The sequence below is a fragment of the Pseudophryne corroboree genome, chromosome 5 (assembly GCF_028390025.1).
Source record: "Pseudophryne corroboree isolate aPseCor3 chromosome 5, aPseCor3.hap2, whole genome shotgun sequence".
Classification (NCBI taxonomy): domain Eukaryota; kingdom Metazoa; phylum Chordata; class Amphibia; order Anura; family Myobatrachidae; genus Pseudophryne; species Pseudophryne corroboree.
This window is the reverse complement of record NC_086448.1, coordinates 273782873-273799087: the sequence shown is the minus strand read 5'-3', so window position 1 is coordinate 273799087 and position 16215 is coordinate 273782873. Positions and strand designations below refer to the sequence as shown.

The following is a 16215-nucleotide window of genomic DNA, read 5'->3' as shown; positions in this document are numbered from 1 at the left end:
AAGAATAAAGTTGATAGAGCCAAGAATGAGTTCATGTTCATGATATTCGCATCATTACCCACACAAATGATCAATTACTGCAATGCCCGCTACATAAAGGATGGGCGTATATAAACCTGAACATAAAAAGCCATAAGGTAGTAAAGATTCTCCAAACTAAATCCTAGGCAAGCTTAAAGCTGTCAAACTGTTCACTGCTTAGTGTATGTCCCCCTAAGGCAGTGGTCTCCAACTTTAATTGGTGTGTGAGCTACTCGAGAAAAATTAAACCGCCTGAGGAGCTACTAAAGTTTTTGAAAAGAATGCTGTACTTGAATAGTTGCTGGGACTCTCTCAGTGTTAAGACCAGACTCGTGAGCAGTGGCGTAGCTTATAAATTTTGCACCCCCCTGCCGAAAAAGTTTCTGGCATCCCCTCCCATTGTCATATGAAGAGTAAGGAAGTAGTGTGCGCCGCAGGTGCGCACGCTCCAAAAAGAGGGTGTGACCTCACTGCAAGGGGCGTGGTATTGCAGGAAATGAATACCTTATAGTCCAGTTTTGCAACCTGCACACCCAGACATTGGCCACCACAGGAAAATGCCCCTTACATTATTTGTCATTTTTTCTCCTTATAGTAATGCCCGTTACACATTATGCTACACCATAATGTCCGTGACACATTATGCCACACACCTCAATGCCCCTGACACATTATGCCACACACCTCAATGCCCCTGACACATTATGCCACACACCTCAATGCCCCTGACACATTATGCCACACACCTCAATGCCCCTGACACATTATGCCACACACTGCAATGTCCTGACACATTATTCCACACACCGCAATGCCCATGACACATTATGCCATGAACCGCAATGCCCATGACACATTATTCCACACACCGTAATGCCTGTAACACATTATGCCACACACCGGAATACCCCTGACACACTATTATAAACACCGTAATGCCCATGACACATTATGCCACACACCACAATGCCCCTGACTCATTATGCCACACACTGCAATGCCCGTGATACATTATGCCACACACTGTAATGCATGTGACACATTTTGCCACCTACTGCAATGCCTTTGCTAAATTATGCCACACACTGCAATGCCTATGATACATTATGCCACGCACCGTAATGCCCATTACACATTATGCCCCACAGTAAGGCTTCTAATTACCTGCTCATTGCCAGGGGTCTCATGCTCATTGTCAGGGGTTTCATGATCGTTGTGAGGGGTTCCACGTTCATTGCCAGGGGTTTCATGGTTACTGCCAGGGGTTTCATGCTCTGGGTGTCATACTTGTTGCCAGGGATGTAATGCTCTGGGTGTCGGGGTGTAATGCTCTGGGTGTCATGCTCGTTGCCAGGGGTCTTGTTTCCAGGGGTGCACTGTTCATTGCCAGGGTTGTAATTCTCGTTGCCAGGGGTGCAATGCTCGTGGTCAGGGGTGTAATGTTTGTTGCCAGGGCTTTTGTTACCAGGGGTGTAATGTTTGTTGCCAGGGGTGTAATGTTTGTTGCCAGGGGTGTAATGTTTGTTGCCAGGGGTGTAATGTTTGTTGCCAGGGGTGTAATGTTTGTTGCCAGGGGTGTAATGTTCGTTGTCAGGGGTGTAATGCTCGTTGTCAGGGGTGTAATGGAAGTGCCGGGAGCGCCTCAGCACTTCCAGGTAGCTATAGCGCTGTGCTGCCTGACAGACGCTAGAGGTCAAATATGACCCCTAAAGTCTGTCTCCTCGGCGGCAGAGGCGCGCTACAGTCTGGCGTGGGGAGTCCATTGCGAAGTTGGGCAGCAGCCAGTAGGGTCGAGCGACCCGGAATGCGTCTGCCACCAACCCGTTGGCGACCGCTGCCCTAAGGCTTGTATCTCTGATGAGACAATGAGGGGGAAATGCAATACATAGAATTTGACGGTGGATGAGAACTATTTGGCCCGTCTATTCTGCATTTTTAGGGTGCGGTTATTAGGTTTATGGGTAAGATTTGGATTATGGGTTTGGTAAGGGTATTAGTGTTAGATTATTAGGGTCCATACCCTGACAGATTCAGGCATCAGATCAGCAGTTTGCCTGATGTTTTAGAGTGGCAGTAATATAATAGGTAAGACCAGGTTGTTTTGCCTGTAAATTACCAGGAATGCTTGCCAGAATCATGCCAATGCCTGCATCTCGCTGGCTATTACATCTCCCCCTTGACTCTGAAGAACGTAATCAGAGTACCTACAGTATACCTGAAATAATGGTCAGTGTAGTGTCTTTTTTAAATTTAATAAACTATAAATGAAATTCCTCCCTGTATAGTATTCTATTACTTACGTTGAATACTGGCAAACATGGATATATGTTATAGCCACCACAGTGATAGTTGTTTGCATGAGACCACAGAAACTGCTTTTTGCACAGCCCTGTACTGTCGGCATGTCATAATACAGCATTGTGCTAAGCAGTGTTTGCATGAATACCTGTACAGGTGCCTCTGCTCTGTAACAAACTTATGCATGCTGCAAAATCAATCTCCTGTACCCAGGAGACTAATCAGCAATAAAGCATACAACAGCAAAACTCTCCACTAGCTCTCCCACACACCGGGTTAATGACAGGAGGTGGGAATTCTGGCTATGGAAGTAGGCGTTGTGTGTGCAGTCACAGGGTGAGGCACATTATGCGCGACACATTTGATCAGTATGAGGAATCTGTGCCTGTCACCGCAATCATGTCTGACTTGCTAGTGCGAAGCCACGGCAGCGCTTACCAAGTCTGAAGTCTGACCCTTCTGCCTACGACTACAGTACTGCCAGTCTGCCACAGTGAAGAGGAATACACTGGTCCCCTCTTCCACCTCTCATTGTCACACACATTGCTTTGTCTCCTACTTCTCACTACCCTCTCTCATACAGGTTGAGTATCCCATATCCAAATATTCCGAAATACGGAATTTTTTGAGTGAGATAGTGAAACCTTTGTTTCTCTAACGTCCTAAGTGGATGCTGGGACTCCGTAAGGACCATGGGGAATAGCGGCTCCGCAGGAGACTGGGCACAACTATAAAGAAAGCTTTAGGTCTAACTGGTGTGCACTGGCTCCTCCCACTATGACCCTCCTCCAGACTTCAGTTAGAATCTTGTGCCCGGCTGAGCTGGATGCACACTAGGGGCTCTCCTGAGCTCCTAGAAAGAAAGTATATTTTAGGTTTTTTATTTTACAGTGAGATCTGCTGGCAACAGACTCACTGCAGCGAGGGACTAAGGGGAGAAGAAGCGAACCTACCTAACAGGTGGTAGTTTGGGCTTCTTAGGCTACTGGACACCATTAGCTCCAGAGGGATCGACCGCAGGACCCGACCTTGGTGTTCGTTCCCGGAGCCGCGCCGCCGTCCCCCTTACAGAGCCAGAAGCACGAAGAGGTCCGGAAAATCGGCGGCAGAAGACTTCGGTCTTCACCAAGGTAGCGCACAGCACTGCAGCTGTGCGCCATTGCTCCTCATGTACACCTCACACTCCGGTCACTGATGGGTGCAGGGCGCTGGGGGGGGCGCCCTGATGGCAATATATGACACCTTGGCTGGCAAATCTACATCATATATAGTCCTAGAGGCTATATAGATGTAAAATTACCCCTGCCAGTATTCCAGAAAAAGCGGGAGAAAGTCTGCCGAAAAAGGGGCGGGGCCATCTCCCTCAGCACACTGGCGCCATTTTTCCCTCACAGCTCCGCTGGAAGGAAGCTCCCTGGCTCTCCCCTGCAGTCTGAACACTACAGAAGGTTAAAAAAAGAGAGGGGGGGCACTAAATTTAATTTAAATTTAAATTTAGGCGCAGTATAGATATATATATATGATATATAAAAAAGCAGCTATAAGGGAAAACACTTATTTATAGTGGGATCCCTGTGTTATATAGCGCTCTGGTGTGTGCTGGCATACTCTCTGTCTCCCCAAAGGGCTTTGTGGGGTCCTGTCCTCTGTCAGAGCATTCCCTGTGTGTTTGCGGTGTGTCGGTACGGCTGTGTCGACATGTTTGATGAGGAGGCTTATGTGGAGGCGGAGCAAATGCCTGTAAACGTGATGTCACCCCCTGCGGGGTCGACACCTGAGTGGATGGTGCTGTGGAAGGAATTACGCGACAGTGTCGACTCCTTGCATAAAAGGTTTGACGACATACCTAACGTGGGACAGCTGGCTTCTCAGCCTGTGCCTGCCAAGGCGTCTCAAAAGTCATCAGGGGCTCTAAAACGCCCGCTACCTCAGATGACAGACACAGATGTCGACACGGATACTGACTCCAGTGTCGACGACGATGAGACTAATGTAACTTCCAGTAGGGCCACACGTTACATGATTGAGGCAATGAAAAATGTGTTGCACATTTCTGATGTTACCCCCGGTACCACAAAAAAAGGGTATTATGTTTGGAGAGAAAAAACTACCAGTAGCTTTTCCTCCATCTGAAGAGTTAAATGAAGTGTGTGAAGAAGCGTGGGCTTCCCCTGATAAAAAGCTGGTAATTTCTAAGAGGTTAATAATGGCGTACCCTTTCCCGCCAGAGGATAGGGCACGCTGGGAAACATCCCCTAGGGTGGATAAAGCGCTCACACGCTTGTCAAAGAAGGTGGCACTACCGTCTCCGGATACGGCCGCCCTGAAGGAATCTGCTGATAGAAAGCAGGAGGCTATCCTGAAATCTATATATACACACACAGGTGTTATACTGAGACCGGCTATTGCTTCAGCCTGGATGTGCAGTGCTGCTGCTGCGTGGTCAGATTCCCTGTCAGAAAATATAGATACCCTAGACAGGGACACTATATTGCTAAACGTAGAACATATAAAAGACGCACTTTTATACATGAGGGATGCACAGAGGGATATTTGCCGGCTGGCATCCAAAGTTAGTGCAATGTCCATTTCTGCCAGGAGAGGGTTATGGACTCGTCAGTGGACAGGAGATGCAGATTCCAAACGACATATGGAAGTTCTGCCTTATAAGGGTGAGGAGTTGTTCGGGGATGGTCTCTCGGACCTCGTATCCACAGCAACAGCTGGGAAGTCTACATTTTTACCCCATGTTCCCTCACAACCAAAGAAAGCACCGTATTATCAGGTACAGTCCTTTCGGCCCAATAGGGGCAAGCGGGTTAAAGGCGCGTCCTTTCTGCCCAGAGGCAGGGGTAGGGGAAAGAAGCTGCAGCATACAGCCAGTTCCCAGGAGCAAAAGTCCTCCCCCGCTTCCTGTAAGTCCACAGCATGACGCTGGGGCTCCACAGGCGGAGCCAGGTGCGGTGGGGGCCCGTCTCAAATTTTTCAGCAATCAGTGGGCTCGCTCACGGGTGGATCCCTGGATCCTTCAGGTAGTATCTCAGGGGTACAAGCTGGAATTCGAGACGTCTTCCCCCCCCCCCCCCCCCCCGCCGTTTCCTCAAATCTGCCTTGCCAACCACTCCCTCAGGCAGGGAGGCAGTGTTACAGGCAATTCACAAGCTGTATTCACAACAAGTGATAGTAAAGGTGCCCCTACTTCAACAAGGAAGGGGTTACTATTCCACAATGTTTGTGGTACCGAAACCGGACGGTTCGGTGAGACCCATTTTAAATTTGAAATCCTTGAACACATATATAAAAAAATTCAAGTTCAAGATGGAATCGCTCAGGGCGGTTATTGCAAGCCTGGACGAGGGAGATTACATGGTATCACTAAACATCAAGGATGCTTACCTGCATGTCCCCATTTACCATCCTCACCAGGAGTACCTCAGATTTGTGGTACAGGATTGTCATTACCAATTCCAGACGTTGCCGTTCAGTCTATCCACGGCTCCGATGGTATTTACCAAGGTAATGGCCGAAATGATGATACTCCTTCGAAAGAAGGGAGTTTTAATTATCCCGTACTTGGACGATCTCCTGATAAAGGCGAGGTCCAAAGAGCAGTTGTTGGTCGGGTAGCACTATCTCGGGAAGTGCTACAACAGCACGGCTGGATTTTAAACATTCCAAAGTCACAGCTGGTCCCTACGACACGTCTACTGTTCCTGGGGAAGGTTCTGGACACAGAACAGAGAAAAGTGTTTCTCCCGGAGGAGAAGGCCAAGGAGCTGTCATCTCTAGTCAGAGGCCTCCTAAAACCAAAACAGGTGTCGGTGCATCACTGCACGCGGATCCTGGGAAAAATGGTAGCTTCCTACGAAGCGATTCCATTCGGCAGGTTTCATGCAAGAACCTTTCAGTGGGACCTGTTGGACAAGTGGTCCGGATCGCATCTTCAGATGCATCGTCTGATATCCCTGTCTCCAAGGACAAGGGTGTCTCTGCTGTGGTGGCTGCAGAGTGCTCATCTTCAAGAGGGCCGCAGATTCGGCATACAGGACTGGGTCCTGGTGACCACGGATGCCAGCCTTCGAGGCTGGGGGGCAGTCACACAGGGAAGAAACTTCCAAGGACTATGGTCAAGTCAGGAGACTTCCCTGCACATAAATATTCTGGAGCTGAGGGCCATTTACAATGCCCTAAGTCAGGCAAAACCCATGTTTCAAAACCAGCCGGTACTGATCCAGTCAGACAACATCACGGCAGTCGCCCATGTAAACCGACAGGGCGGCACGAGAAGCAGGACGGCGATGGCAGAAGCCACAAGGATTCTCCGATGGGCGGAAAATCACGTGTTAGCACTGTCAGCAGTGTTCATTCCGGGAGTGGACAACTGGGAAGCAGACTTTCTCAGCAGGCACGACCTCCACCCGGGAGAGTGGGGACTTCATCCAGAAGTCTTCCAAATGATTGTAAACCGTTGGGAAAGACCACAGGTGGACATGATGGCGTCCCGCCTAAACAAAAAGCTAGAAAAGTATTGCGCCAGGTCAAGAGACCCGCAGGCGATAGCTGTGGACGCTCTAGTGACACCGTGGGTGTACCGGTCGGTTTATGTGTTCCCTCCTCTTCCTCTCATACCAAAGGTACTGAGGATAATAAGGAGAAGAGGAGTAAGAACTATACTCATTGTTCCGGATTGGCCAAGAAGAGCTTGGTACCCGGAACTTCAAGAAATGATCTCAGAGGACCCATGGCCTCTACCGCTCAGACAAGACCTGCTGCTGCAGGGGCCCTGTCTGTTCCAAGACTTACCGCGGCTGCGTTTGACGGCATGGCGGTTGAACACCGGATCCTGAAGGAAAAGGGCATTCCGGAGGAAGTCATTCCTACGCTGATTAAGGCTAGGAAAGACGTAACCGCAAATCATTATCACCGCATATGGCGAAAATATGTTGCGTGGTGTGAGGCCAGGAAGGCCCCAATGGAGGAATTTCAGCTGGGCCGTTTCCTGCACTTCCTACAGTCAGGGGTGACTATGGGCCTGAAATTGGGTTCCATTAAGGTCCAGATTTCGGCTCTATCGATTTTCTTCCGGAGAGAACTGGCTTCGCTACCTGAAGTTCAGACTTTTGTTGAGGGTGTGCTGCATATTCAGCCCCCTTTTGTGCCTCCAGTGGCACCTTGGGATCTCAACGTGGTGTTGGATTTCCTAAAGTCACATTGGTTTGAGCCACTGAAAACCGTGGATTTGAAATATCTCACGTGGAAAGTGGTCATGTTGTTGGCCTTGGCTTCGGCCAGGCGTGTATCAGAATTGGCAGCTTTGTCATGTAAAAGCCCCTATCTGATTTTCCATATGGATAGGGCAGAATTGAGGACTCGTCCCCAGTTTCTCCCTAAAGTGGTATCAGCGTTTCATCTGAACCAACCTATTGTGGTGCCTGCGGCTACAAAAGACTTGGAGGCTTCCAAGTTGTTGGACGTAGTCAGGGCCCTGAAAATATATGTTTCCAGGACGGCTGGAGTCAGAAAAACTGACTCGCTATTTATCCTGTATGCGCCCAACAAGTTGGGCGCACCTGCTTCAAAGCAGACTATTGCTCGCTGGATCTGTAGTACGATTCAGCTTGCACATTCTCCGGCTGGACTGCCGCATCCTAAATCAGTCAAAGCCCATTCCACGAGGAAGGTGGGCTCTTCTTGGGCGGCTGCCCGAGGGGTCTCGGCTCTACAACTTTGCCGAGCAGCTACTTGGTCGGGGTCAAACACATTTGCAAAATTCTACAAGTTTGACACCCTGGCTGAGGAGGACCTAGAGTTTGCCCATTCGGTGCTGCAGAGTCATCCGCACTCTCCCGCCCGTTTGGGAGCTTTGGTATAATCCCCATGGTCCTTACGGAGTCCCAGCATCCACTTAGGACGTTAGAGAAAATAAGAATTTACTCACCGGTAATTCTATTTCTCGTAGTCCGTAGTGGATGCTGGGCGCCCATCCCAAGTGCGGATTGTCTGCAATACTTGTATATAGTTGTTGCTTAACTACAGGGTTATTGTTGAGCCATCTGTTGAGAGGCTCAGTTGTTATCATACTGTTAACTGGGTATTGTATCACGAGTTATACGGTGTGATTGGTGTGGCTGGTATGAGTCTTACCTGGGATTCAAAATCCTTCCTTCTTGTGTCAGCTCTTCCAGGCACAGTATCCTAACTGAAGTCTGGAGGAGGGTCATAGTGGGAGGAGCCAGTGCACACCAGTTAGACCTAAAGCTTTCTTTATAGTTGTGCCCAGTCTCCTGCGGAGCCGCTATTCCCCATGGTCCTTACGGAGTCCCAGCATCCACTACGGACTACGAGAAATAGAATTACCGGTGAGTAAATTCTTATTTCTCTGACGTCCTAGTGGATGCTGGGAACTCCGTAAGGACCATGGGGAATAGCGGCTCCGCAGGAGACTGGGCACAACTAAAAAGTTTTTAGACTACCTGGTGTGCACTGGCTCCTCCCACTATGACCCTCCTCCAAGCCTCAGTTAGATTTCTGTGCCCGGCCGAGCTGGATGCACACTAGGGGCTCTCCTGAGCTCCTAGAAAGAAAGTTTATTTTAGGTTTTTTATTTTACAGTGAGACCTGCTGGCAACAGGCTCACTGCATCGAGGGACTAAGGGGAGAAGAAGCGAACCTACCTACTTGCAGCTAGCTTGGGCTTCTTAGGCTACTGGACACCATTAGCTCCAGAGGGATCGACCGCATGGAACTGGCCTTGGTGTTCGTTCCCGGAGCCGCGCCGCCGTCCCCCTTACAGAGCCAGAAGCAAGAAGAGGTCCGGAAAATCGGCGGCAGAAGACATCAGTCTTCACCAAGGTAGCGCACAGCACTGCAGCTGTGCGCCATTGCTCCTCATGCACACTTCACACTCCGGTCACTGAGGGTGCAGGGCGCTGGGGGGGGGCGCCCTGAGCAGCAATAAAAACACCTTGGCTGGCAAATATATCACAGTATATAGCCCCAGAGGCTATATATGTGATAAATACCCCTGCCAGAATCCATAAAAAACCGGGAGAAAAGTCCGCGAAAAAGTGGCGGAGCTATCTCCCTCAGCACACTGGCGCCATTTTCTCTTCACAGTGCAGCTGGAAGACAGCTCCCCAGGCTCTCCCCTGTAGTTTGCAGGCTCAAAGGGTTAAAAAGAGAGGGGGGGCACTAAATTTAGGCGCAATATTGTATATACAAGCAGCTATTGGGAAAAATTCACTCAATATAGTGTTAATCCCTAAATTATATAGCGCTCTGGTGTGTGCTGGCATACTCTCTCTCTGTCTCCCCAAAGGGCTGTGTGGGGTCCTGTCCTCAGTAAGAGCATTCCCTGTGTGTGTGCGGTGTGTCGGTACGGCTGTGTCGACACGTTTGATGAGGAGGCTTATGTGATGGCAGAGCAGATGCCGATAAATGTGATGCACTGATGTCGCCCCCTGTGGGGCCGACACCAGAGTGGATGGATAGGTGGAAGGTATAAACCGACAGTGTCAACTCCTTACATAAAAGGCTGGATGACGTAACAGCTATGGGACAGCCGGCTTCTCAGCCCGCGCCTGCCCAGGCGTCTCAAAGGCCATCAGGGGCTCAAAAACGCCCGCTCCCTCAGATGGCAGACACAGATGTCGACACGGAGTCTGACTCCAGTGTCGACGAGGTTGAGACATATACACAATCCACTAGGAACATCCGTTACATGATCCCGGCAATAAAAAATGTGTTACACATTTCTGACATTAACCCAAGTACTACTAAAAAGGGCTTTTATGTTTGGGGAGAAAAAGCAGGTAGTGTTTTGTTCCCCCATCAAATGAGTGAATGAAGTGTGAAAAAGCGTGGGTTCCCCCGATAAGAAACTGGTAATTTCTAAAAAGTTACTTATGGCGTACCCTTTCCCGCCAGAGGATAAGTTACGCTGGGTGATATCCCCTAGGGTGGATAAGGCGCTCACACGTTTGTCAAAAAAGGTGGCACTGCCATCTTAGGATACGGCCACTTTGAAGGTACCTGCTGATAAAAAGCAGGAGGCTATCCTGAAGTCTGTATTTACACACTCAGGTACTAGACCTGCAGATAGTGCTGCTGCAGCGTGGTCTGTAACCCTGTCAAACAGGGATACTATTTTGCGAACATAAGACGTCGTCTTATATAGGAGGGATGCACAGAGGGATATTTTGCCGGCTGGCATCCAGAATTAATGCAATGTCCATTCTGTCAGGAGGGTATTAGAGACCCGACACTGGACAGGTGATGCTGACTTTAGAAGGCACATAGAGCCTTATAAAGGTGAGGAATTGTTTGGGGATGGTCTCTGGGACCTCGTATCCACAGCAACAGCTGGGAAGAAAAATTTTTACCTCAGGTTTCCTCACAGCCTAAGAAAGCACTGTATTATCAGGTACAGTCCTTTCGGCTTCAGAAAAGCAAGCGGGTCAAAGGCGCTTCCTTTCTGCACAGAGACGAGGGAAGAGGGAAAAAGCTGCACCAGTCAGCCAGTTCCCAGAATCAAAATTCTTCCCCCGCTTCCTCTGAGTCCACCGCATGACGCGGGGGCTCCACAGGCGTAGCCAGGTACGGTGGTGGGCCGCCTCAAAAATTTCAGCGATCAGTGGGCTCGCTCACAGGTGGATCCCTGGATCCTTCAAGTAGTATCTCAGGGGTACAAGCTGGAATTCGAGGCGTCTCCCCCCCGCCGTTTCCTCAAATCTGCCTTGCCGACAACTCCCTCAGGCAGGGAGGCTGTGCTAGAGGCAATTCACAAGCTGTATTCCCAGCAGGTGATAGTCAAGGTGCCCCTACTTCAACAAGGACGGGGTTACTATTCCACACTGTTTGTGGTACCGAAACCGGACGGTTCGGTGAGACCCATTTTAAAATTTGAAATCCTTGAACACATACATAAAAAAATTCAAGTTCAAGATGGAATCGCTCAGGGCGGTTATTGCAAGCCTGGAGGAGGGGGATTACATGGTATCCCTGGACATCAAGGATGCTTACCTACATGTCCCCATTTACCATCCTCACCAGGAGTACCTCAGATTTGTGGTACAGGATTGCCATTACCAATTCCAAACACTGCCGTTTGGACTGTCCACGGCACCGAGGGTCTTTACCAAGGTAATGGCAGAAATGATGATACTCCTTCGAAAAAAGGGAGTTTTAATTTTCCCGTACTTGGACGATCTCCTTATAAAGGCGAGGTCCAAGGAGCAGTTGTTGGTCGGAGTAGCACTATCTCGGGAAGTGCTACAACAGCATGGATGGATTCTATACATTCCAAAGTCACAGCTGGTTCCTACCACACGCCTACTGTTCCTGGGGATGGTTCTGGACACAGAACAGAAAAAAGTGTTTCTCCCGCAGGAGAAAGCCAAGGAGCTGTCATCTCTAGTCAGAGACCTCCTGAAACCAAAACAGGTATCTGTGCATCACTGCACACGAGTCCTGGGAAAAATGGTAGCTTCTTACGAAGCAAAATTCCATTCGGCAGGTTCCATGCAAGAACCTTTCAGTGGGACCTCTTGGACAAGTGGTCGGGATCGCATCTTCAGATGCATCGGCTGATAACCCTGTCTCCAAGGACCAGGGTATCTCTACTGTGGTGGCTGCAGAGTGCTCATCTTCAAGAGGGCCGCAGATTCGGCATACAGGACTGGGTCCTGGTAACCACGGATGCCAGCCTTCGAGGCTGGGGGGCAGTCACACAGGGAAGAAATTTCCAAGGACTTTGGTCAAGTCAGGAGTCGTCCCTGCACATAAATATTCTGGAACTGAGGGCCATTTACAATGCCCTAAGTCTGGCAAGGCCTCTGCTTCAAAACCAGCCGGTACTGATCCAATCAGACAACATCACGGCAGTCGCCCTTGTAAACCGACAGGGCGGCACAAGAAGCAGGATGGCGATGGCAGAAGCCACAAGGATTCTCCGATGGGCGGAGAATCACGTCTTAGCACTGTCAGCAGTGTTCATTCCGGGAGTGGACAACTGGGAAGCAGGCTTCCTCAGCAGACACGACCTACACCCGGGAGAGTGGGGACTTCATCCAGAAGTCTTCAAACTGTTGGTAGACCGTTGGGAAAGGCCACAGGTGGACATGATGGCGTCCCGCCTAAACAAAAAACTAGATATTGCGCCAGGTCAAGGGACCCTCAGGCAACAGCTGTGGACGCTCTAGTGACACCGTGGGTGTACCAGTCGGTTTATGTATTCCCTCCTCTGCCTCTCATACCAAAGGTACTGAGAATAATAAGAAAACGAGGAGTAAGAACGATACTCGTGGTTCCGGATGGGCCAAGAAGAGCTTGGTACCCAGAACTTCAAGAAATGATATCAGAGGACCCATGGCCTCTACCGCTCAGACAGGATCTGCTACAGCAGGGGCCCTGTCTGTTCCAAGACTTACCGCGGCTGCGTTGGACGGCATGGCGGTTGAATTCCGGATCCTAAAGGAAAAAGGCATTCCGGAGGAAGTCATTCCTACGCTGATAAAAGCCAGGAAAGAAGTAACCGCAAACCATTATCATCGTATTTGGCGAAAATATGTTGCGTGGTGTAAGGCCAGGAAGGCCCCAACAGAGGAATTTCAGCTGGGTCGTTTTCTGCACTTCCTACAGTCAGGAGTGACTATGGGCCTAAACTTGGGTTCCATTAAGGTCCAGATTTCGGCTCTGTCGATTTTCTTCCAGAAAGAACTGGCTTCACTGCCTGGAGTACAGACATTTGTAAAGGGAGTGCTATATATTCAGCCCCCTTTTGTGCCTCCTGTGGCACCTTGGGATCTCAACGTGGTGTTGAGTTTCTTAAAATCACATTGGTTTGAGCCACTTAAAACTGTGGATTTGAAATATCTCACGTGGAAAGTGGTCATGTTATTGGCCTTGGCTTCGGCCAGGCGTGTGTCAGAATTGGCGGCTTTGTCATGTAAAAGCCCTTATCTGATTTTCCATATGGATAGGGCAGAATTGAGGACTCGTCCCCAGTTTCTCCCTAAGGTGGTATCAGCTTTTCACTTAAACCAACCTATTGTAGTGCCTGCGGCTACTAGGGACTTGGAAGATTCCAAGTTACTGGACGTAGTCAGGGCCTTAAAAATGTATATATTTCCAGGACGGCTGGAGTCAGGAAAACTGACTCGCTTTTTATCCTGTAGGCACCCAACAAAATAGGTGCTCCTGCTTCTAAGCAGACTATTGCTCGCTGAATTTGTAGCACAATTCAGCTGGAGCATTCTGCGGCAGGATTGCCGCATCCTAAATCAGTAAAAGCCCATTCCACGAGGAAAGTGGGCTCATCTTGGGCGGCTGCCCGAGGGGTCTCGGCTTTATAACTTTGCCGAGCTGCAACTTGGTCAGGGGCAAACACGTTTGCAAAATTATACAAATTTGATACCCTGGCTGAGGAGGACCTTGAGTTCTCTCATTCGGTGCTGCAGAGTCATCCGCACTCTCCCGCCCGTTTGGGAGCTTTGGTATAATCCCCATGGTCCTTACGGAGTTCCCAGCATCCACTAGGACGTCAGAGAAAATAAGATTTTACTCACCGGTAAATCTATTTCTCGTAGTCCGTAGTGGATGCTGGGCGCCCATCCCAAGTGCGGATTGTCTGCAATACTTGTATGTAGTTATTGCCTAACTAAGGGTTATTGTTGAGCCATCTGTTGAGAGGCTCAGTTATATTTCATACTGTTAACTGGGTATAGTATCACAAGTTATACGGTGTGATTGGTGTGGCTGGTATGAGTCTTACCCGGGATTCAAAATCCTTCCTTATTGTGTCAGCTCTTCCGGGCACAGTATCCTAACTGAGGCTTGGAGGAGGGTCATAGTGGGAGGAGCCAGTGCACACCAGGTAGTCTAAAAGCTTTCTTTTAGTTGTGCCCAGTCTCCTGCGGAGCCGCTGTTCCCCATGGTCCTTACGGAGTTCCCAGCATCCACTACGGACTACGAGAAATAGATTTACCGGTGAGTAAAATCTTATTTTTTTCTGATGGCTCAGTGTACACAGACTTTGTTTAATACACAAAGTTATTAAAAATATTGTATTAAATGACCTTCAGGCTGTGTGTATAAGGTGTATATGAAACATAAATAAATTATGTGAATGTACACACACTTTGTTTAATACACACTGTTATTAAAATATAGGCTAAAATTACCTTCAGGCTGTGTGTGTATAAGGTGTATATGAAACATAAATGCATTCTGTGCTTAGACTTAGGTCCCATCGCCATGATATCTCATTATGGTATGCAATTATTCCAGAATACGGAAAAATCCGATATCCAAAATACTCCTGGTCCCAAGCATTTTGGATAAGGGATACTCAACCTGTACTTCTCATTACCACCTTCACTGCTTATTCCAATGTCTGTGACTGCCCCTCTCACTGCCTGCTGTCATGCCTCTTAATGCCGCCATTACTGCATTGTCTGATTACCCTCTGTCATGCCTATCTCATTGACATCCTCTTTGTCACCACACATCTTTCTTTGTCGTCTTCATTTCCCATTCCTTTTTATATATTGTTCACTCGCCTATTTCTCTTTGACACAATCCCCCCATCCCCTCCCCACTTCCCCAACCAGCTTAGATATTTAGTTTCTATATTAATTGAAATTACGCTCTTTCTCATATCTACTTTTATCGCCAAATCACCCAGCGGTATGCTGCGTAATCACTTACTCCTGCACTTACACATACATTTATCTACACATCTGCTTTCTTCAGTTTGTCACTGAATTGATTTTTGGTTCTTGTTTTATGGAGTCGCAGCAAATGAACTGCAAAGTACACTTACATTGGCCATTTTTGTTTTGGTTTTAACATTTTTAAAGGCTGTGTATTTTAGGAAATGGTATAACATTGATTTGTGAACATTTATCCCATTCTAAAGACTTTTAAAATGTTCTTCTATTTAGTCTAATGAAACTACAGATCAAAACCTTCAAACAAAACTGACACAGTTGGCCCGGCAAGCGTTGGACAGGTGAATATACAGACATAGAAATGCATTCCTGGGTGAATATACAGACATAGAAATGCATTCCTGTATAATGCGTCAAGCTTTATTTTTTTTGTGTGAAAAATCCTCTTTGTTAATATGTGATATATGTTGAGGATAGTTCTTATAGTTCTATGTACTGTGGAATACCGGAATGATCATCCTGCTTTACTAAGAAATCGTGGGGAATTACTAATTGTGTAATATCTGGGCCACTGTGTTAAATTCGTGACCATCACCATGTATGCTATAAAACATCCCCAAAATTAGGGCAGATATTATATTCCTGGAATGTCACTAGGCAGTAACATACAGCAGATGAGGACAGATGTTGGGGAAACCTTCTCTATGCTAAAGGTTTTCAGTCCCTGTCATGTATTTTAATTGGATAATTTTTTATTCTGGAGTTTAGATACAAATTCAATCACTGATGCACAGTAATTAGGGTCTATTAAAGTCCTGTGTCTACTGCTACGTAAATGCACCTTGGAAGAGTCCTTTACTTATTTGTGAATAAAGTTAGAACTGGATTTGGTTTTTGTTTTGCCTTTTTGTCAATTATTGGTTGATTGATACTTTTTTAAATAGCATCTCAATAAAGTTGAGTTTTGTGAGCACCAGCTTACTGTCTTACCTGGACACACTCTCATTTATAAATGCATCCTTCTCTGATATACAGTCCTGGTAAATCCAGTCTGACGGAATATGAACATGCGTGACCCAACTAGATGATCACGCATGTGCACTAGAAGGGAAATTCAAGACCTGGGGGGGGAGGGATACAATTGGTCGGGACTTTAAAAACAAAAAAAAATCCCAAACTAAAAATTATTCAGAGAATAAAGTATTTTTGTTTAGTAATTTTCTTTGGT

General features: G+C 47.9%; 1 protein-coding gene across 2 annotated transcripts in view; it reads left to right on the top strand.

Moving 5' to 3' along the window:
• CAPN7 (calpain 7) overlaps positions 1–16215 on the top strand; it is a 218559-nt gene that overhangs the window by 60510 nt on the left and 141834 nt on the right. For both annotated transcript variants that reach the window (XM_063922347.1, XM_063922348.1), the window contains one exon: positions 15261–15328. In XM_063922347.1, the coding sequence (XP_063778417.1) occupies positions 15261–15328 (68 nt within the window). The remainder of the gene's footprint in view (positions 1–15260; positions 15329–16215) is intronic.